At 55.0% G+C, this 20,765-nt stretch overlaps 2 protein-coding genes across 3 annotated transcripts in view; one reads left to right on the forward strand and one right to left on the reverse strand.

The window, feature by feature from the left end:
- CASKIN1 (CASK interacting protein 1) overlaps positions 1 to 1,060 on the forward strand; it is a 28,502-nt gene extending 27,442 nt beyond the window's left edge. The window contains 2 exon segments of the mRNA XM_030958394.1: positions 3 to 396; positions 823 to 1,060. Of these exon segments, the coding sequence (XP_030814254.1) occupies positions 3 to 396; positions 823 to 919 (491 nt within the window). The 3' untranslated portion in view covers positions 920 to 1,060.
- Positions 1,061 to 2,897: 1,837 nt separating this feature from the next.
- The window catches only part of TRAF7 (TNF receptor associated factor 7), a 28,739-nt gene continuing 10,871 nt past the window's right edge, over positions 2,898 to 20,765 (reverse strand). For both annotated transcript variants that reach the window (XM_030958357.1, XM_030958358.1), the window contains exons 4-21: positions 20,138 to 20,229; positions 16,194 to 16,310; positions 14,878 to 14,970; positions 13,220 to 13,253; positions 11,753 to 11,936; positions 10,985 to 11,119; positions 9,734 to 9,951; positions 9,466 to 9,539; positions 8,928 to 8,976; positions 8,676 to 8,803; positions 7,550 to 7,632; positions 7,373 to 7,412; positions 6,982 to 7,098; positions 5,830 to 5,952; positions 4,980 to 5,099; positions 4,455 to 4,586; positions 4,151 to 4,270; positions 2,898 to 3,605 (exon numbers count right to left, since the gene is read on the reverse strand). In XM_030958357.1, coding sequence (XP_030814217.1) covers positions 3,591 to 3,605; positions 4,151 to 4,270; positions 4,455 to 4,586; positions 4,980 to 5,099; positions 5,830 to 5,952; positions 6,982 to 7,098; positions 7,373 to 7,412; positions 7,550 to 7,632; positions 8,676 to 8,803; positions 8,928 to 8,976; positions 9,466 to 9,539; positions 9,734 to 9,951; positions 10,985 to 11,119; positions 11,753 to 11,936; positions 13,220 to 13,253; positions 14,878 to 14,970; positions 16,194 to 16,310; positions 20,138 to 20,229 — 1,874 coding nt within the window. In that variant the 3' untranslated portion in view covers positions 2,898 to 3,590. The remainder of the gene's footprint in view (positions 3,606 to 4,150; positions 4,271 to 4,454; positions 4,587 to 4,979; positions 5,100 to 5,829; positions 5,953 to 6,981; positions 7,099 to 7,372; positions 7,413 to 7,549; positions 7,633 to 8,675; positions 8,804 to 8,927; positions 8,977 to 9,465; positions 9,540 to 9,733; positions 9,952 to 10,984; positions 11,120 to 11,752; positions 11,937 to 13,219; positions 13,254 to 14,877; positions 14,971 to 16,193; positions 16,311 to 20,137; positions 20,230 to 20,765) is intronic.

The raw sequence follows: 20,765 nt of genomic DNA on the forward strand, positions 1-20,765 counted from the left end.
AGAGGTGAAGCGGGTCCATGGCACGCCGCCCCCGGTGTCCCCCAAGCCCACGCCGCCCCCCACGGCGCCCAAGCCCCCCAAGCCCCACGCCGCCATCCAGTCGGTGAGCGCCAGCTCCACACCGGCCCCGTCGCCAGCCCGGCAGCTGAGCCCCGCGGCCAAGCCCTCCAGCACCCCGCCCTCGCTCTGCTCCAGCCCCGCCAAGCCCCTGTCGCCCGGCGCGCAGCCCCAGCAGGTGCCGGTGAAGCCGCCCCGCTCCACCATCGCCAGCCCGTCCGTGGACAGCGGCGGCTCCGAGCTGGCGCAGCAGAAGCTGGAGGAGACGAGCGCGTCCTTGGCCGCCGCGCTGCAGGCCGTGGAGGAGAAGATCAAGCAGGAGGACAGCCAGGCGGCAGAGTAAGGGGGTGCAGGAGTGGGTGGTGGCCCCCGCGAGGGTGTGAGGCGCTCGGTGCCTCCGAGCCCAGCAGGCCATAAGGAGCATGCACAGGGGTTAGTTAGGCTGTGACACCACACCGGGAGTGGGGTGGTGCTGGGGGACACTGGTGGGGCACCAGGGGATCCTGGCTGGAACTGCCCTGGGGAGGTGACACTGAAGGACATCTTCTGGAGCAGCATAGGCACGGGTGGCATGTGGGTGCCCTGGGGCCTGCCTTGGAGAGGGGACGCTGGGGACATGGAGTTGTAACACTCTGCCATGGCATTGGGGACACAATGCTGGGCACCGCAGCACAAAGGGGCAGGAGGGCCGTGCCATGGGGCCCGGGGGGCTGTGCCATGTCCCCATTCTATGCCCTGCCCTGATCCATCTCTGTCACTCCCCAGCTCGGCCGTGGAGTCGAAGAGCACCGTGAGCATCCTGGACGACATCGGCAGCATGTTCGACGACCTGGCGGACCAGCTGGATGCCATGCTGGAGTGAGGGGCGCCAGGGCCCCGAGAACCTCAGGGCTTACGTGGGCACAAGGGCACAACGATCCACGACCCCCCGGCCCCGCCGCCCTCTCCCCGTCCCCTTTGTACAGCCGTCCCCTCCTGGACATCCCGTCCCTCGGGGTTTGCACAAAGAAGAAGATACCTCAGGATTGTGCTCACGGACTCGGCGCCGGCTCCGGCAGGACTCCCTTTTGCAGAAGCAAAAAAAACAAAAACCACAGAAATAAAACCCAACAGAAGAAACAAAGCAACACAAAGCTCCGGACCGGGGCTCCGGGGGGCTCCGGGCTGACCCTGCCAGCTGCGGTGCCGCGGGTCACCGCCGCCCGAATGTAGCACAAGCCCTGCCCGGCGCGGTGGCTCCGCCAGCCGCGTGTCACCGATGGCGTTTGCTGGTGGCGGGGCCGGGCGGGCAAATGCACTTGGGTTTCTTTGCTCCGTTTTTAATTTTGATTTTTAAACTTTGGTTTTTTTTCTCGGTCGGCGTTGGCGGGGGCGGGCAAGGCTGGCGGTGGCCCTGGGGGCAGCGGGACGTGCCCCTGCCCGGCCCCTCCCCGCCTGGGGACAGGACGGTGATAAGCTATAAAAAAAAAAGTATTAATTTATTGGAGGGGAAAAAAAAAATAAAAAAAAGATATAAAGCAGATTTCCCCCAACCCCAAAATAATAAAAAAGAAATAAACTTTAACAAATATATATTTAAAAGATTTAAAAATATTAGCAATTATATATAAAGCAGTTTAAAAGAAATCAAGAGAAAACTGGATTTTAGCTTGAGAAAAACTATTAGATTATACTAAGCTGTGTGTCTTGTGGCAAACTCATTCTAAGAGTAGCACAATATTTACCTTTTCTCTGGGTGGAAGGTACGTGCGAGCGGTTCTGGTCGGGTTTTCCGTTGGGATTCAGTGTCGCGTCTTTCTTTTTCCACCATTACGAACTCAAAGGATGTGCCTTGTTTTATGGAGGTTTTTGTTAATTCTTACACCGGAGGTGTTTCATTTCTTTTGGAGTGTCTTCAGGGTTTGGTTCGGTTTCTTTTTCTCGCTTTTGTTGTCGGTCTGTGTCTGGGTGCGTGTGGGTGTGCGTGGGTGTGCACGCGGGGTGCGTGTGCCCGGTGTGTCCCGCGGGATGCACCGCTGTATATTCCTGTACAAACTGGAGTTGGAGTCTGGTTCAGTCGCTTGAGTCCTGATGAATGCATTTTTTGCTTGTGGTTTCCAAACAAAAGTGTTGCTGTTCCTTTCTTTCTCTCGAGACGTGGAGTGGTCTCTCCCTCCTTCCCTCTCCCCACCTGCCCTGTCTCCCCTGTCTCTCCTGTTGTGGTCGCTGATCCAGATGTGTTTGGCACAACTTTGAAATTTCTTTTGAAAAAAAAACAACAAAACACAAAAAAATAGACTTTAAAAACAATTTAAAAAAATAAATAAATCACCCGCCTGAAAATATCTGTTGAAAAGAAAAAAAATATGTATCTAAAAAAAAAATCCATAAAGTTCTACATGATGGATATATACATATATATATTTTTTATGATTAAGTTATGGACTCTGTATCGTATCCCATCTGTCCAGCTCTGCATCTTGGTGCTGCTCCCTGCTCTTCTGTGCTTAGATTTCACCTCTACTCGTCTTTATTCTTCCTATTCTGAATTGTAGATGGCTCGTGGTGCTGTGAAGACGTTTGCTCCTATACCAAGTCTGGCAACAAATATTTAAACAAAAATAAAAAAATAAAACCCCTGCCGGGCTGCCACCACTGTTTGTGTCCCCAGGCCCTCCCGAGTCCTCGTGGCGTGCTGGGTGTTTGTGCTGCACAGTCTGAGGGCAGCCCTGGGTGCCTCTGTGGGGTGCTGGGGCCTGGCTGGGACCTGTTCCCCATGGAGTGCAGGGCCCAGGCACTTCAATTTTCACCCCACGGGGCCAGTGCTGGCTGCTGGCTCCCTGCAATAACTCACACCGGGCAGGAACAACTCTCTGCTTTTATTGTCAATGAAGAAATAATCAAATCTATATTACAATCTTAAAAACAGTAGAAAATGTGAGTAAAAATGCAACGGAGGCTTTTTGTCTTTAATGTGGAGACCATTATTACAGGGTGGTGAACAATGGGCTTGTGGAACTTGATTTGAGAACTAGCTGTGGCATAAAAATCGTACCTGGCTACTCAAGGAAACACCTCTTCCCAGCTGGATCGGCCCGGCGCCTTGGCAGTAAATTAAATACTAGAGACAGAAAGGGGTCGGGTGCCCACCCAGGGTACAGCCTAAAGCTCAGTCCTGCCACGGACAGGGGCCCAGCCTGTCCCCACAGGACACACGGATCTGTCCAGTCCTGGCACTGACACTGAGCCCCCAGGCCCAGTGTCACCCCAGCCCCAGCCTTGGGGTGTCCCCAGCTGGGGGGACACAGGCAGAGGAGGGTAGTGGCACTGAAGAGCTTCCTCTTTTCCAACCATGTGGGGCAGATCTGAGGGAACACCTGGAGCGCCCGTGGGGCAGAGCTGTCCGGAGAGCCGCCGGCCGAGGGGCAGCAGCAGCAGGCAGTGGTCGGTGCAGGAGGAGCTGCAGCAGTCGTTTCAGTGGTGTGGCCACCCACAGGCCGATGGAGGGGAGAGTTTTTGGTCTTTCAGTGTGCAGGACTCGTGTGACGCTCTCGTTAGCACGTCCAGACCTGCAGACAGACAGCAGCACCGCAGGCAGTGACTCCTGAGCAGCCCTGTGGGCTTCTCCTCAGCCCCACAGAGCTTCCCTCTGCACTGCCAGCACCCACAATACTGTCAGGAGGGAAACCTCCCGCCCCTGGAGAACCATCCCCTTGTTTCAAAGAATCCCAGAATCATTAAGGTTGGAAATGACCTCCAAGATCATCAAATCCAACCTGTGACTGATCCCTACCTTGTTCCCCAGCCCAGAGCACTGAGTGCCACAGAGTCCAGTCACTTCCTGGACACCTCCAGGGATAAGGATTTCACCACCTCCCTGGACAGCCCCTTCCTTAGCAACATTTCCATGACGAAATGCTCCCTGATGTCCAACCTGAACCTCCCCTGGCCTAGTTTGAAGTTATGTCCTCTTGTCTGGTCACTTGTTCCCTGGCAGCAGAGCTGAACTCTCACCTGGCTGCACCCTCCTGTCACTTTGACTCCTAATTCATTTAATGCCTAACTCCAGCACTGGACGAGCCCAGACCAGCAGGAACAGCCTGAGCAGACCCACCTTTACAGTGCTGTCCACGGCACCGGAGAAGAGGCGGCCACGGGACACGGCCAGGGCGGTGACACTGCCCTGGTGGCGCAGCAGGGTCTGGGTGCAGATCATGTTGTCCATGCTCCACACCTGCGGGGACACACGGGGAGGTGAGCCCAGCACAGCTCGGAGCACCGCGAGGGACAGGGGATGCTGCATGTCACGGGTGACACGGGTGACACAAGTGACACACAGAGGCCCCTGGGGTTCCCCCCGCCCTTCCCTCGGGGCTCCTGGGCTGTCCCAGGCTCTGGGTCCGGCCCCACACACGCACCCTGAGCGAGCGGTCGTAGGACGCGCTGAAGACTTTGGTTTGATCGGGCGTGGAGATGACGGCGAGGGCGTACACTGTGCCCACGTGCCCGGTCAGCGTGCGCACCTGCTCCTTGGTCTCGATGTCCCACACCTGCGGGGACAGCTGGGCTTGGGCATCACACTGTGCTGAGGCCACCCAGCTCCCCTCTGAGAGCTGTTCCTGCCTCCATGCACAGTGCCAGGGGGTGCTGTGCCCCAGGGGACAGCCAGAGCCAGATGCTGTGCCCAAGGGGACAGCCAGAGACAGGTGCCCACCCCCAAGCCCCTGTGCCCAACCCATACATGGATGAGGTTCTCCTGTGCCCATCCCCAAGCCCTGTGCCCATGCCATACGTGGATGAGGTTCTGTGCCCATCCCCAAGCTCTGTGCCCATGCCATACATGGATGAGGTTCTCCTTTGCCCATCCCCAAGCCCGGTGCCTGTCCCATATGTGGATGAGGTTCTCCTGTGCCCATCCCGAAGCCCAGCAGCCCGTGCCATACGTGGATGAGGTTCTCGTAGGTGCCACACACGATGTGGTGGTTGGTCACGGCGATGGAGTAGACGCTGCCTCCCGACGTCTGCAGCACGTGCACACACTCCAGGTTCCGGATGTCCCAGATCTGAGAGAGGTGGAGCAGAGGCAGGATGAGACCCTTCTCCCCAGGGGAGATCCCTTGCAGCCATTCTGCCACACACAGAGTCAGCCTGGCTCCCCGTGTGCCCAGATCACACCTTTAGGGACAAATCTATCCAGCTGGGAATGTTCAGCACTGCAGAGCAAATCCCTGTTATCTTATTTAGCTGCCCAACTTTAAATATGCAGGCTGGAAAAGTTGTGTGGAGACTTCACACCCTTTGTGTGTGACTGCACACACAGCCCAGTCCTTGACAGCACTAAAACCCAACGCAGACAAATTAACAGAGATTCATTAACACGGAGAAAGGCAACTTCCAATTTTCCTGCGTCCCCCAGACAGTTCACCCCTGAGAGGTGACCTATTCACCAGAACCTGAGCCAGCACAGAGGAGGGAGGGCACTGGGAACCCTCACACGGATTTATGGTAGCTCTGCAGCCAGGCAGTGACCTTCCCCCGTTATCAGCAGGAGTGTCAGTGCAGATAAGGCTGCAGCAGCCTCGAGGCGCCACGGCTGAGGCCCCAGTTTGTCCCAGTGAGCCTCCCCAGCAGCTCCCGAGGCCCAGCCTGCAGAGATGCAATCAGCACAGGAAAACCCCTCGTGTCAGCAGTGCTCTCACATCCCAGCAGCTGCCTCTGGTGCTGCTGCCCCAGTGCAGAGCCCAGAGGGGGACAGGGAGAGGGGCTCAGGGTGTCACCAGCGCTCAGTCCCACCTTGATGGTCTGGTAGGATCCACTGTACAGGTAGTTCTGGGAAGCCACCAGCGCTCGAACCCAGTGGTTGAGACCTGTCAGCTCCTTCTTCAGCTTGAGCTCAGTTCCCACAATATCCCACACCTGTGGAAAGCAGGGACACACACAGGAATCTCAGTGGGGCTGGGCAGGACACAGCAGTGCCCACCTTCCCTGCCCACCCTGCCCGAGGCCCTCACAGCTCTTGTGGGGATCCTTGTGCCAGTTCTCCTGCCTGATGGGAATCGCCTGATCCCACTGACTTGCAGATAAAGCCCAGAAACTGCTGAGCAAGCACATTCCCTGAGGGAGCCAGCCTGGAGCCTGCATTATTGCTGGCAGAGACCCTCCCCTAGCAGAGCCACGGGCTGCAAAGCCCAGACCACAGCTGCAGCAAGGAACTGCCCTGCACTTCCCCTCCCACCCCTGGCACACAGCGACTGCCAGAGCTCACTCCCCCCTCTCTGAGCCTGCCTGGCTCATTGGCAGGAACTGGCCAGGGATGACAAACCCAAAAGGCCCCAAATTCTCCTTGTGCTGTGTGGCTGCTCCAGCCTTGAGCCCTCTCCAGAGCTGAACCACTCCAGGCCCCAGATAAAGAAAAGAGCACAGTCCTCTTACAGATGGACGGGCCCATAAGCTGTCTCACCAGGAGCTGGAAGCACAACCACAGGAATCTAGCCAAGGCTTTAAAGGGCAGCCTGAAAAGCTGTTCCTGATTTCTGCATGTTTTAGGTAGGGAAAGCAGACTCAAGATCCTTTGGAGGTGGTTTCAAAACAGACAGCCTGAACCTCCAGCCAGCTCTGGAGCCTAGACACAATTCCCAATGGTCTGGGCAGGTCTGTTGGGGACCTGAGGACACACACGCTCAGGAGCTGCCAGGATACTGCAGCTGCAGCCTCAGGTTTAGAGCTGGAAGAAATACAGTGCTTTTGCAGCCAGAGAACAGCTTTCCCTTGAGCACAGAGCATGGGCTAAACCTCTGCAGTGCTGGCTGCTCTGTGGCTCAGGAGACCTTAGCAACAAGGTCACCTACAGGTCAAAAATGCCACTTCCTTCCCCTTTGGACACTTCTGCCTTAGAGTTTGTACCCCTGGTCCCCAGGCAGCCCCAGAGGAGCCCTGGAGCTGCACCTTGATGGCTTTGAGGGAGCCACTGAAGAGCATGTTGTGTGAGGAGACCAAAGTGCAAACAGGATTGTCGTGTGCTCGGATCGTGTTCACCTTCTGCAGGTTTTGAATATCCCAGACCTGCAAACAAGAATCATGCAATGGTTTAGGTGGGAAAAGCCCTCTAAGATCACTGCCAAGCCCACCCAAGCAGAGCCCATGAGGGGCTGGACAGGCCACCCTGCCCCAGCCCAGAGCACTGGCCCCCTGCTCCCTGGGAGGAGCTGGGAATGGAAAATCCACCCTGCAGGAAAGCCCCAAGCCCACCCCAGGGGTGGATCCAGCACAGGAGGGTTGTCGCTCCCCCCTGGCAGAGGAGGGGCAGTCCCTGCTGCTGTGGGTGCCCTGTACTCACGATGATGGTGCAGTCAGCAGAGCCACTGTACAGCTTGTTCCTGCAATGACACAAAGGGGTCACCGAGGGACAGTGCCATGGCACAGGCAGGACAGAGGATGGGAAGCGTGAGGGCATGCTCAGGGGCCCCAGGGCTGTCCCCACTCTCTCCAGGGACAGGTGTCCCTCCTCACTCACCCCTGGATGCAGAGAGCCAGCACAATTCCATCGTGACCCTCCAGGGTCTTTTGGCACTTGTACGTGGTACAGGTATCCCACACCTAACAGAGAACACGAGCAGTGGCTGGAGCCTGGGCAGGATGTCAGCAGCCAGAGGAGGAAACAGGCTGGCTGGCACCTGGGCACTGCCTGGCACCTGGGCACGCCTGGCACCTGGGCACTCACTGCCTGGCACCTGGGCACTCACTGCCTGCCAGCCGTGGGCCTGCAGGCTTGGCTAGCACAGGGAAAGGGCTGCAGAGGGCCAGGCTGAAGCTAACGAGACACAGGCCAGCAGCTGCTCCAGCTCTGCTCCCTCAGCCCAGGCCAGCACAACACTGAGACAAAGGAGCAGCTCTCAGGCTCCTGCTGTAGCACTTCCCACCCATGCCAGGGCTCCAGTGGCACAGCACAGCTTCCTCTGCCACTGCAGAGGCTTTTCCCTGAGCACACAGGGCTCTCTCAGGAGGAACGTGGGAATGTGGCGCCCCGAGCAGAGCAGGGGAGAAATCTGCTCTCCTTCCCTAATGTACAGCAATATCCATTTCCCTCCACGTGGCTCCACAGCCAAGGAAGCTAAAGCAAAGCTCTGCTCCTGGCAGGGTCAGCTGTGGCAGCCATGGGGTCCCAGCCTGGCCAGCAGCCACCAGGGTGACACTGGGCAGGGCTGCTGAGGCTGCACTGGGGCAGTGCTGTCAGTCTGAGTTACTGAAAACAGGACAAAGGGAAACAAACATGCCATAAAACAGGGAAACGACACACCGGATCAGGGACAAATGTTTTGTTCAAAGATGACTTTTTATGACAAAGGAACATAAAATCAGAAGCTGAAATAGTCCTGAATACCCTAAATGCCACATAAAGCAAAACCAGCAGCTGCAGGAATGAGATTCTAATCAGGGCCTTGCAAAGATCTCTGCTTGTCTCTCAATTTCACTAGCACATAATGTTTCCTTGCAGATAATTTTGTCCAGCTATGATCATAAAGAATCATTTGATTCTTTGGAGGAAACTTTAGGAAGCAACATCCACCCACCCCACAAACGAACTCAGCTTCTGTTCCACATGCAAATGCAGAAGGTGCATGGCAGAGGGAAGCTCTTACCTTAATGGTTTTGTCTGAGGAGCCACTGAAGAGCAAGTCTCCTATGGAGTACACACACAAACACCACACGGGGCCCTGGTGGCCCACAAAGGTCCCCTTGCACTTGAAGATCTGCTGAGGATCATAGGCTGCAGAAAGGAGAGCCAGGTGAGGGAGGGAGGGCAGTGCTGCTGCCCTGCACAGCTGTGAGAGCAGCCAGGAGGGCTCCCTGGGCTCCCCACACCCAGCCCAGGCAATAATGGGCATACTCACATCCAAGGATGCCCATGTTGAGCCGAGCATTGATGTGGGAGAGCTCATCCTGAAAAACACAACAGGCTGTGTGAGCTGTGGAGCCACCCAGGCCAGCCTGGCCTGGACATGGCTTTAGGACTGTCCCCGCCACTGCTCCAACCCCTCTTGTGCTCTTGACTCCCACAGGGCCCTTCCTAAGTGGCCAACCCATCCTCTGACCGGGGTCTCTGCTCTGCTCTGTGACTGCCACACCCTCTGTCACCTCCCTCCAGAGGCCACAGGGCTCTGACAGTGCCTCAGACCAGCACTAAACTCTCAGTATTCAGAGAGGCCCAGAAACACCTCTCAGAATACACTGTCCTGTCCTCACTCTGCAATTCACCAGACTGCTTGGATCTGCTTATCTCCCTGCTTTCTGCAGGCAGGGAGGAGCGGACAGTGGCCCTGTAAAAGGCCCAGGCTTTGGAGCAGAAGGCTCTCCCCAAAGCCTCCCCCACTGCAGGGAAGCCCAGGCAGGGGCAGAGCCAGGTAACTCCAGCCCAGGGCCCATCCTCACGTTCAGCATGGAGGCGTCCCTGCGGAATTCCATCAGGTCCTCGCTCAGCTTGCTCTGGTTCTCATCCAGCACATCTGTGAGAGAGGGACAGGCCCACAGTCACTGCAGAGCCACTGCTGGCACCCCAGGGAACAGGCAGAGGGCACTCACTGCCCCCCAACCTGGGAACACACCGCTGCCATCAGGGAGAGCAGCCCTGTAATGCAGCACCCAAGAGCTGCCCTGTCCCTGCAGCTCTGAGCACAGAGCTCATGTGGTGCACACTCACCAAACTTCAGCTCCAGGTTCTTCTCCAGCTGGTCGATTTTCTCCGAGAGTTTGCCCAGCATGGAGCGCAGGAAGGCGATCTCCTGGTCCTTCTGGGCCATGGCCACCTGCATCTCGTGGAAGCGATCGTCCGTCTGCTGCAGGAACTCCTTCAGCCCCTCGAACTTGCATGTCTCCAGGTGGGTCTCGTAGGTGTCCTGGTTTCCTATGAATGCACACCTGGGGGGAAGGCAGATGCTGGCTGGAGCAGGGCTCTCCTGGAGACTCCTTGCTCAGCCTGTGTGGGTCCCCAGCTGTCCTGCTCCTCCTGCCAGCAGCAGGGATTCTGTGGTTCATGGACTTGATCATCGTGGAGGTCCTTTCCAGTTTTAATGATTCTATGATCCTGCTGGGAGAGGCAACTGCAGGACAAGAGAGGCCAAGCAGCTCCCATCCTTCCAGCAGGGCACTGGCCCCAAACTGCCCTGTCTGTCTGGGAAGGAAAAGCAGATCTTGGGCAGGAGACAGAGGGTGGTGTCAGTTTGTTGGGCTCACCAGGAGCCATCAAAACCAGTGGAAAAAACTGCAGCTGACCTCAGCAGATGCTGCCTTGAGCCTGCAGCATGGCACAGAGTCAGGGCTGCTCTAACAGGACTTGCCTTGCTCTGCCTCTGCCAAGACACAGCTTAGGATCATGGAATCATAGAACTGCTGAGGTTGGAAAAGGCCTCGTTCCCCAAGGCCACCACTAACCCATGTCCCCAAGTGCCACACCTACATGGCATTTAAATCCCCTGGGGATGGGGACTCCACCACTGCCCTGTGCCAGTGATGGAAGAACTTTCTGTGAACCCTCTTCCTGCAACAGTAAACCCAAGCAGGGGCTGCCCTGGGGCTCAGGTGACAGGGAACCCTCTGAGGTGGATCAGCACTTCCCTTGCCTGGGACAAGGCCTGCTTGGCAAGACACAGCCATGGTACTCAAATTACTCTTGTCCTCATCCCCCTTTCTTCATGCTCTGACTCTCCTCCTGCTCTGCTGCCTGTGCACTCACCCTCCTCATCCTCCTCCTCACCATGACCTGCCTGTTCCCACCCCGAGGCTCCAGGACTGCCTCTTGAAACCCCTGGAACCCCCAGCTCAGCCTGAGGCCAATGCACAGCACTGGGGAGAGCTGCTCAGAGCATCAGGCCACCCCAAGGCTGCAGCAGCCAAAAAGCAGCTCAGTCACGAGCTCAGTGCAGTTCCCCACCCCAAAGCACCAGCTCCTTACCCGTATTTGGAGTGGGGACACTTGATGTGCTCACACTCCTTCAGGTGAGCGTCCAGGTTCATTTTGAGGAGGGGAGGGCAGCTGGGGTTGTTGGGGCAGCGCACGGGCCTGTAATCACAGCTGCTCTCATGATCCCTGTGCACCGAAAGAAAAAAGGCAGGGAAAATCAGCAACGAGCAAAAATTATTGGGAACAACACAGATCCTCAGGAGAGGAGCAAACCAGCCCTGTGAGGCTGTCAGATGATCCAAAGCCTCCTGCTCTGAGACTGCAATTCCAGCTTTAAATTCTCATTTGGCCAGAAAATTGAGAGTAATAATAATAGGCCACATTTTCACAGGGCACATCTACTTCTGCAGCTGATGGGCTGAGCCTTCAGGCAACGGAGACAGGGAAAACAGGGATGCGGAGGGAGGTAGATTTCAAATTCATAGGATATAATGAAGATAATTCCTCTTACAAAAAGAATCCCAAGTTCTCTACTTGACCTCAGCCATGGAGTTTCATCCCAGATGTGAGATGGCTGCTCTCACAATGCACCACCTGTGCCAGTGCTGGCACTCAGGGAGCAGAAAACAGCGTGCTCCTTCTGACACCAGCCCTGAGCTGTGCCCTGAAGCCACCCTGCCCATCCCCTGGCACAGCCAAACACAGCAGTGCTGGCAGGAGCTGCACAGCCCTGGAGCCACAGGGCAGCTGGGGCAGGGCAGCTCGGGCTGGGCTGGCAGGGCCCTTTCCCTGGGGAGGACCCCGGGAAGGAGCACTCACTTCCTGGCACTGAGTTTGATGGTGAAGGGGCAGCCACGCGGGTCCACCTCGAAGGCGGGGTTCTTGCTGCTGGCGGCGGGCCGGCAGCCGTACTTGCAGTGGATGAACAGCTCCCCAATCTGCTCAGCCACCGCGATGTTGTTCACCACCACCGTCAGCTTGGCGTTGTCCACGGGGCACTTCTCTGCCAGGGAGGGAAAAACAGCACAGTCACTGAGGGCTGGGACAGGGCACTGGCATCTGCCAGAGCCCCTGCGTGGAAACTGTGCTTTGTGCCTTCCCTGGTGGGGTCAGCCAAGTCCCAGGTGAGTGGCCGTGGAAAGAGCCAGGAATATTCACCCGAGGCCTGCCAGCCTTCATCTTTGGTTTGTCTTGGGGTGTGGGAAAGTTACAGTTTATTTAATCCATAATGATTGAGGGAGCTGCCAGTGAAAGAAGCCCACGCTGATTCAGACTGCCTTGTGCTGGCTGAAGGGTGAGTGTTCACAGGCAGTGAGCACAAATCACCAGATGCCCCAGCCACAACCTGCTCCTCACCCAGGCCTGGGCTCAGCTCCTGCTGCCAGCAACCACTGAAACCCAGGGCTCCTTAGGTTGGAAAACACCTCCAAGATCATTGAGTCCAAGCCTTGGACTGATCACCACCTCATCAACTGAGCTCTGCCACATCCAGCTGTTTGTGGAACACTCCAGGCATGGGGATTGCAATTGCAAAGCCTTTTGCCACAGATCTGTGGGTTGGGGTTGATATAGCAGAGCACAATGAGGGGATTAACATGCAAAGCAGAGGGACCTCTTGCATGTGGAACACAAAAATCTTAAGGCAGAAAGAGCTGCTGCTTTGCAGGACTCCCCAGGGAGCCTCCTCAGGGCTCGCTGTTCTGGTAATGCCAATGGCTTGGCTCTGTGCTGAACAACAACTTGCCAAGAGGGCTCGTGCCAAAAAAAGTCTTTTTTTTTGCAGCCAGAGTCCAACCCAAGTGAGAGCTGGTCAGCCCAGGCCAGCAGCCAGGGGCTTGGGCTCTCCCAGGGCTCTGGAAGAGCTGGGTGAGCTAAAGCAGCTCAGTGGGGCTCAGTCAGGGGCCAGAGGCCTGGCACTGAGGGGATGGGGAGAAGGGGTTGATGCCAAACGTGGTCCCTGCTTCTTTATCCAGGCAGCCACAGAAAGCTTTCAGTTTGAAATCAGTGGGTCAGCTCTGGGCGAAACATGTATTATCCTGGGATTATCCACTGCGTTTTCCAGGATCTGAGAACATCCTGTGCCCAGCCCTGTCTGCAGTGCCCATGCTCCAGAGTGCACCATCAGCCCCCAGCCCCAGCCCCTCACTGCTGCAGTAGCACACCTGACTGACAGCTTGTTTTAAGCCCTTTGGACATTTTTCTGCAGGTTTCTCTTTAGATGAAAGCAAATCAACCAGGAAATAACAGTGTTCTGGCTGCATCACACAAGAACAGCCCTGTACTCACCAGATGTTAAGGCACATCTCCTGCAAAACGTGTGCTGTGGAGACACAGAGGAACAGCAGCGTCAGCGCAAAACCAGAGCGGGCAAATGATCCCCTGTGGCTACCCCTGGGAAAGGTGGGACACTCCACAGCCTGGGGCTCAGCAGCCTCGGCAGCTGCTCTGCCTGCTCTAGCTCAGCACCACAGGGCAAACCCCAGCTGCTTGTCAGGGTGAAGCACAGGTCCTGAACACACGGTTTGGAGCTTTGACCTTCTCCCTGTTCAGGATCAGGCCATGATCACGGTGCAAGCCAAAGCCAGGGGCGTGTTCTGCCACACTCTGATACCCATGGGATCACAGAATCCTGGAATGGTTTGGGTTGGAAGGGAACTTAGAGATCTTCAAGTTCCAATCCCCTGCCATGGGCAGGGACACCTCCCACCAGAGCAGGGCTCAGAGCTCCATCCAGCCTGCTCTTGAACACATCCAAGTCTTTCCTACCATAGGGTTTCTCTATGGGTTTCACCCTCCACTGTAGCCCACTGTCATCCCTCTCACTCCCCTGAGAAGCCCTCAGGGGAAGGGGAAGCCTGGACTGTCCCCTCTGCCTCTCCCTGTCCTTGCCCAGTCAGCCCACCACATCCATCCCTCTGGAGCCCTCTGAAGGCAGCAGAAGCAGCCCTGTCCTGCTGCCAGGCAGATGGAACAGCTGGTTTGTAAGCCCATTAAATGCTCTGTAAATTTGAGCACTTTAAATAGCTCCCCTCTCCGTTCTGACAGTTTAACTTGACAAAGCAGCAAGCACAGTCTAACACACTAATGAACATAAAGGCTGCAGCATCTCACTGGTCCTGATCCTGCCCTGTGCATCCCCTGGAGCCTCCTCAGCCATGCTCCCAGGCCAGGGAGCCAGCTCTTGGCAGGGCTGTGAGTCCCCCTCTGGAGCTGTTATCTGCTGCCCTGCTCCCATGGCCTTTTCCTGCCCAGAACAGCTGCACTGAGCTCCCTCCAGAGCTGCCAGAGCAGGACTGCAGATGAAGCCAGGCTGCTTCCTGCAGTGGGCTTTTTTCCACATTAACCACTAAATCTCAGTGTCTCTGTGCAGAGCTGCTTACTGGAATGGTGCAGCCAAACTGCAGCAGCTTCCAGCACTTTTGGGGAATGGCACCCTCACTGCAATAAACAATCCTGAGCTCTGCTGCTGTTGCTACAGCCCCATCCTGGTGATCAGATCACGTCAGAAGCATTAGAGCCATCTCAAAGCCATCTTTCTTCACAAGGAGCACAGGAATAATATACAGCTTCTATTAAATCCCAGTAAAATGGAATCCAGAAGAATATTCATAACACCCCATGCCTCTCATTTGAGGACCTCAAATCCCTTTGCAAGCATTAACTAAATGAAGCTTCAAGCCATTTTTGTTTTATAAGCAACACTTCCTTCACAACTGAAGCACAGCCATTCCTGGGGTGCCCAGGAGCTCCTGCAGAGCCCTTCAGGAGGAGTTTTTGACCTCATGGAAGCCACAGCAAGGAGACTGAACATGGCTTTTCCTAGGAAAAGCCATCCCACTTTAAGCAAGCCCTAGTTTTGCTTGACAGTCCCCAGGGAGAGACAGAGGGGACATTCCAGGCTTGAGTGTGGCTCACCCAGGGTGTTTGGGAGAGCCATGCCTTACCCCACAGGTCGTGATGACGGGATCCTTAAAGACACTGCAGCACAGCTGGCAGCACAGCTTCACGGACGGCTGCTCTGCGAACACCAGGGGCTCCTGCAGGGCACACACAGGGACACACACAGCGGGGATTAGTCCAAACCAAGAGCCTGCAGCTCTGCAGAAGGAATAACACAACCCCTCAGTGCTGAGCCTTGGGGAGCCTGGGGCACACTGAGGGTTTTTCATGGTCTCAACATAAAATTCTGTCTGGATCTGCTGAGTTCCAGCAGGGGAAGAATGAACTTGGGAATGGCTGGAGACCCTCACTCAGCTCCTCACAAACTGGGGGCCCCCAGCATCTGGCAGGATCAGCACCTGACAGCAAACTGCACAGAACAACCTCTTTGCCAGTGATTCAGTCTGCTGAGCTCCACTGGCTGGGACTTTCTCCTTGGTTGGCCTAAGCACAGAGTTGTCAAAATTGTACTAAGCCTGAGCTTAAGAGCAATTTTAAAGCAGCCTGCACTTTGAAGCATTCTGAAGGAAGGGCTCCTTCACTCCTCAGGAAGCAGAAACAGCATTGTTTCTGCTGCAATGGGCCCATCTCTCCAGTTTTGTTTACCAACTAGGACAGGCAGCACAGGGCTCCAAGCACGTCCTCCCAGAGCACCACGGCTCTCCATGCTCACATTTCAGAGCATTTCCAATCAATCTCTGCAGTTCCCTCTGTCTTTTCATCCTGTGCTGCTCTCAGAAATGCAAACATAGCCCCCTGGGTTCCCAAATATGAAACAAACTCTTATCCCAGATCAGTGGCAGAACGCCGCCTGACCTCTTATTCATCCAGTTTGGGGTTGGTTACTGGGTCACAAGCTAAGCTCAGTTTAAAAGCATCCTCCCCCAGCATGGAGACAATTCCTTGCACCCTCCTGGGGCTTACAATCAAGTCTGTGGGGTTCCACACAGCCCTGAATGGGGATGGGGCTCCAAATCCATGGGGAATTGTATTTTTTTGCTGCCTGAGGCCAGACCCCCAGCCTGAGCCTTGCAACCCACTTTGCTCTGCTACAGGGCCAGGGAATCAAGCAGGACTCTGCATAGACGTACAGTTTTTCTGGGAAGCAGAAAAGCCTCACCATTGTCCTCATTTTCCAGGCAGGGAAATGGTACACGAGGAAGCAAAGCCAGTGGTGGAAACAAAGTGAAAAGCAGGAACCTGAGCCAGGCACCGCACAAAATCTGCCCGAGAGCTCTGCGTACTCACAACAGCCCACTAAGTCACTCTTTTGACACTGAGCTTCCTAATCCTGCTCCTTCAGGCAATCCCAAATACCTACTGGCTCCTCCTCTTCCTCATGGAGTGAGAACGTGGAGCGCAAGGACATGTTGGACTCGGAGTGCAAGGAGCGGACGGAGATGGCGGAGTCGGAGCGGCGCGGGGTGCTGATGGGAGGCTGCGGACACAGAGCAGCTCTGGTCAGTGCAAATCATTCCCAAACTCCAGCCACAGCCCTCAGGTTCAGTTCTCCCCCTCCACAACACTTCACTGAGTGGCCCTGCTGCTGTGTGCCCTTCCCTGCACCGTGCCCAGAGACAGGAATCACTGGGGTTTAACTCCCTAAGCCAGGCTGACACCGACACTCCAAGCACATCACCTTCTCCAAGGTGCATTCCCTGCACACTTACCGTGCACACCCGCAAAGCAACAGCCTGGAAGAATTAATCCTTCATGGAAAGCTCCGTAAATCTCCCCCAGAGACCGCTCCAGCTCCTGCAATGTCTCTAATCTCTGCAGCAGCACTTGTTGTTGCACTCACTATCTAACTTCTGCCAAACTTCTTTGCGTAAGTACGGAGACTTCCTTCTATTGAATTCTCTGTGAGCCCGGCTCGGCCGCTTCCTGCTCGGGAGGGGAGAGCAGAGTGCACACCGAGCACCAATCCAGAGAGATCCTCTGCCACAGCAGCCCTGGGATTGGCTTGGAGGGAGTGCTGCTGCTGGAATATTAACCACAGCACGTCTCCCAGGGCGGAATGTCAACCACCAGCACGTAGCCAAGGTGCCATTCGGTGTCAAAGCACCACTGGAGGCTGCAGACCGTGGGGAGACTGCATCTGAGGAGCCAGTGCAGCTGGGAGCGCAGCCACTGACGGGGTTACTCTGGGACAGATGCTGCTGCTGGACTGCAAAAGGTGCAGAGAGGAGGAATAAAGGTCTTCAATGAGCAGAATGCATGCTTGGACAAGGAAATGGAAGAATGAAGCCAGAAGCTTCAGACACTTCAGACGAGGCATGGTGGATGAGCCTCTGCACGTGTCACTCTCCAAGGCCTGGCTGTAGCCCCTGTCAGTCCCTAGCCCTGAGGAGTGGTGGCTGGAAGGAGCTCTGGAGATCCCTGGCTGCCCACTGGAAAAGGGACTCTCTCCCTGGCCCAGGCCAGGCCTGGCACTGCCCAGGGAACAGGGAAAGCTGCACAGACCAGGCTCTGCTGAGCTCCTGTCCTGCACCTTGTGGGAAAAACGCTTTTCCTTGTGTTCCATGTGAGCCTCGGGAGCTGCATTCTGTGCGCCTGCCCTGGGTGGAATGGGTGACCTCAGAGCCAGGGCCAGACAAAGGCAATGCAGGAGGGCAGTGGGGCCAGCAGGAAATTCAGCAATGAAAGCTGCAAGATGAGGTTCAGAGGCTGCTGCCCTCCCCAGAGACAAAGCTGCAGTCTCAGTGCAGCCTGGCTGGCCTGCAGGAGAGCAGCAGACCAGGATCCTGCTGCTTCCTCACACTGCTCTGCTGCCTCATTTTTATGATCCTGGGCTCTGAGGAACTCAGAAATGCTGCATCTGCTTAGAAGCCAGAGCATAAATGTCTTTGCCTTAAAGACAGCATATTTATTGACTAAGTACATAAACCTTAAGGAGGAATGGTTCTAATGAGGCAAATCCATTTTATGTGTATCCATTCATTTTATTATTTTCCTCCACTAGTAGCAGGAATTATTAAAATAACCAGAATGACTGTGCACAGTTCCCACTCTGGAGGTGACAGGGGGTGAGGGCAGCAAAGGCAGGCCCTGCAGAGAGGCAGGTTTGTCACCAGCAGCATCCAGAGAGGATCACCAACAGAGAAGGGGACTGCAGCATTCCAGGAGTGTGAGACACAGAAGGTTTGTGTAGGACTCTGGGCTCAGCTCCCTGTGTCCTGGTTTGGATAATGCTGGTGGTTAACTGCACAGCAGAGAAGGGGATGGGCTGAGAAGGATCCCTCACCCCGCTGGGCTGTGGGGACAACACAGAATGGCAGAGGGTGTGCTGGCAGCTCCAGACCCTCTGGGTATCTGCAGCCTTGGTGTTGCCAAGCAAACAAGGATACAACTCAAGAGACCTCATTTCTGCACTAAACACCAGGCACACCTTCAAAGAGCCCAAGGATGAAGCACACTGCTCTGCTTCTGTTTCACTAACAGCAATGCTGCCCAGCACACAGAGCACACTGCTCTGCTTCTGTTTCACTAACAGCAATGCTGCCCTGCACACAGGGCACACTGCTCTGCTTCTGTTTCACTAACAGCAGCTTTAAAGGGAAACAAAAAGGGGTGGTGGAGGTCACAGTAGGGCTCTGACTCCTCTCCAGCTGTCTCTCTGATGGCTGAGAAGCCCTTGGCAGCTTCTGGAGGAGGGAAAACTCAGTGATGAGGAAGGGAAATCCCAGATTATTCCTTGACAAAGCAAATGAAGCTTCCTAAGAGGGTTAGTGAGTCTGCCTGGAGCAGCAGGCAGAGCAGGACCGAGGCGGTTCTGGTTTGTCAGCACCTCACGCTGCTTCCTGAACCACTCATTAATCCTCTCACTGTTTTTGCTGAAGAATATTTAACACTCCAGGGAAAGTGGGCTGAGACTGTCCAAGAGGATTGAAGCTGGCTCCTGGCAGAGATCTCCCCCATTTTTGGCTGCACACCCCAGTTCGTGCCAGCGGGGTTTCCAAAGGAGTCAGGGAGTTTCTTTATCAGACTCGGCTAAATGAAATATTCACAGCCTCCCCTCCGCTGGAAAAATCCTCCCCTCTGCCCTGTGAGAACTGCCCAGCTTGTGAAAAGGGCACTGTGAGGCCAGCCCTCAGGCCAGAGGGTCTGTGCTGACAGCCAGGGGTGGCCTGAGCCCTGGCCCAGCTCGTGGGGTCAGCGGTGGGCTGGAGAGCTGCACTTGCCAAGGACACCAGGCACATTTTCAAAGGACTTGTTAGAAAAAAGACCAACAACAAACAAAACCCCCACGGGCTCACATAAAACACAGCAAGATCTCTGAGCAACAGAAGGAACTTTATAGGATGCTGACAATAAAATTCTTTGCAATCTGGTGTCAAATTTATTTTAAGAAGTGCTGCAGCTCCACACTGTTGCTGACCCCAGTCTCTAACTCCAGCAGCAATGATCCATTTGTGCCTGGCTTGGAAATTGGGTCTTGTAATCTACCTCTACAAATACTTCATTTGAAGTTTGTTACTAACATGTTTAGATCTGAACAGAGCTGTGGTTGTGGGATGTGGCTGGAGCACCATTGACAAGACAAGGTCCAGCCTCGGACCATCCTTTCATCAAGGTTTGCTTTGCTGTTGCTGGTCTTGATTTAATTGATTTAGCTAATTTAATTTCTCTCCAAGCAGCTAACCCTGAAGACTGTTGAATCACTAAATTCCCCAAAAAGAACTTACTTCTAAGTGAGTGACAAAACTGGATACAAAATTGGGAACTGCTTTACCTCCAAGATACTGGGAGACACAGGAATGAGAAGCCCAGCACAGCCCTTAGTGTCCAACATCCCAATTTGCAGGTTTCAAACCCGCTCCCTGTGGTCAGAGGCCCCATCTGGAGGTGGGAATAGGAATGGATTCTCTGGCCATAACTGCAGAGCCAGCTGGGATCCATCCAACACAACACAGAACACAGAGAGTGCCTGGCCCCAGTCACAGCCCAGACATCCTGGCAGGGGCTGCTTCTCCCAGGAGCCAGGAACTGCCTCTCAAGGAGGCTCTGGGATTTGTAGTTCCCAGGCTTTGGACCCACATAACAATCTCAAGCAGTGTGAAAAGCAGCAGCAGCTCCAGCCTGTAGCACCCGGTGAGAATGAGCTGCTTCCCCAGGGCAGCAGCAATGCTGAGGCTGGTCCTGCCTCTGGGGCACACATCACACAGAGAATGATGAGGGAGGCAGAGGAGTCCAGAGGAGCCCCAGACACCTCTCATTTCACTTCTGATCTGCTAAGGCAGTCAGGAGGGTCCTGCCAACACCTACCATGCCATCATCCTCGTCCCGTGGCGAGTAGGTGAGGGTGCTGGAGGAGGACGGGGTCCGACGGTGCTGCTTGAAAGTGTTGGTCCCGTCAGCTTTACAGGGAATTAAAAAAGAAAAACAAGCATTTAGGCTCCTCAGAAACATTGCCAAGCTGTGGGACAGCCTCTGTAGCTGTAAGTGTTCCTTAGAAAAGGAAAAGACTGGGGATTCTGCAATGCATGACTGAACATATCAGCACAGGCAGAACAACCTTGATCTCTGAGAGCTTGCCCAGAAAAGAGCACAGGTAATATCCTTAAAAATACTATTAAAAGGAAACTTTATACTCCCATGTATCTCAGTCACCAGTAAAAATTGCCTGGATCCAGGGAGGTCTGGATATCCCTGAGGCACAGGGGAGCCATGCTAAATTAAATAGGAAATATTTGTATAGAGATCATGTAACTGATTCTGATACGTATAAAAGTCTGAATGTAAATATTTGGGACCATCCAGAGTCCAGTACAAATGTAATCCAAACATTTTTCTCAGGCAGATGTTCATATCCTTATCAAAATCAGTGTCAAATCTTTTCGTTTCTATTAAAGGAAGGATATTTGTATCCCAAAATGAAACCAGGCCTCTTCCT

This window comes from Camarhynchus parvulus, chromosome 14 (assembly GCF_901933205.1).
Source record: "Camarhynchus parvulus chromosome 14, STF_HiC, whole genome shotgun sequence".
Taxonomy (NCBI): domain Eukaryota; kingdom Metazoa; phylum Chordata; class Aves; order Passeriformes; family Thraupidae; genus Camarhynchus; species Camarhynchus parvulus.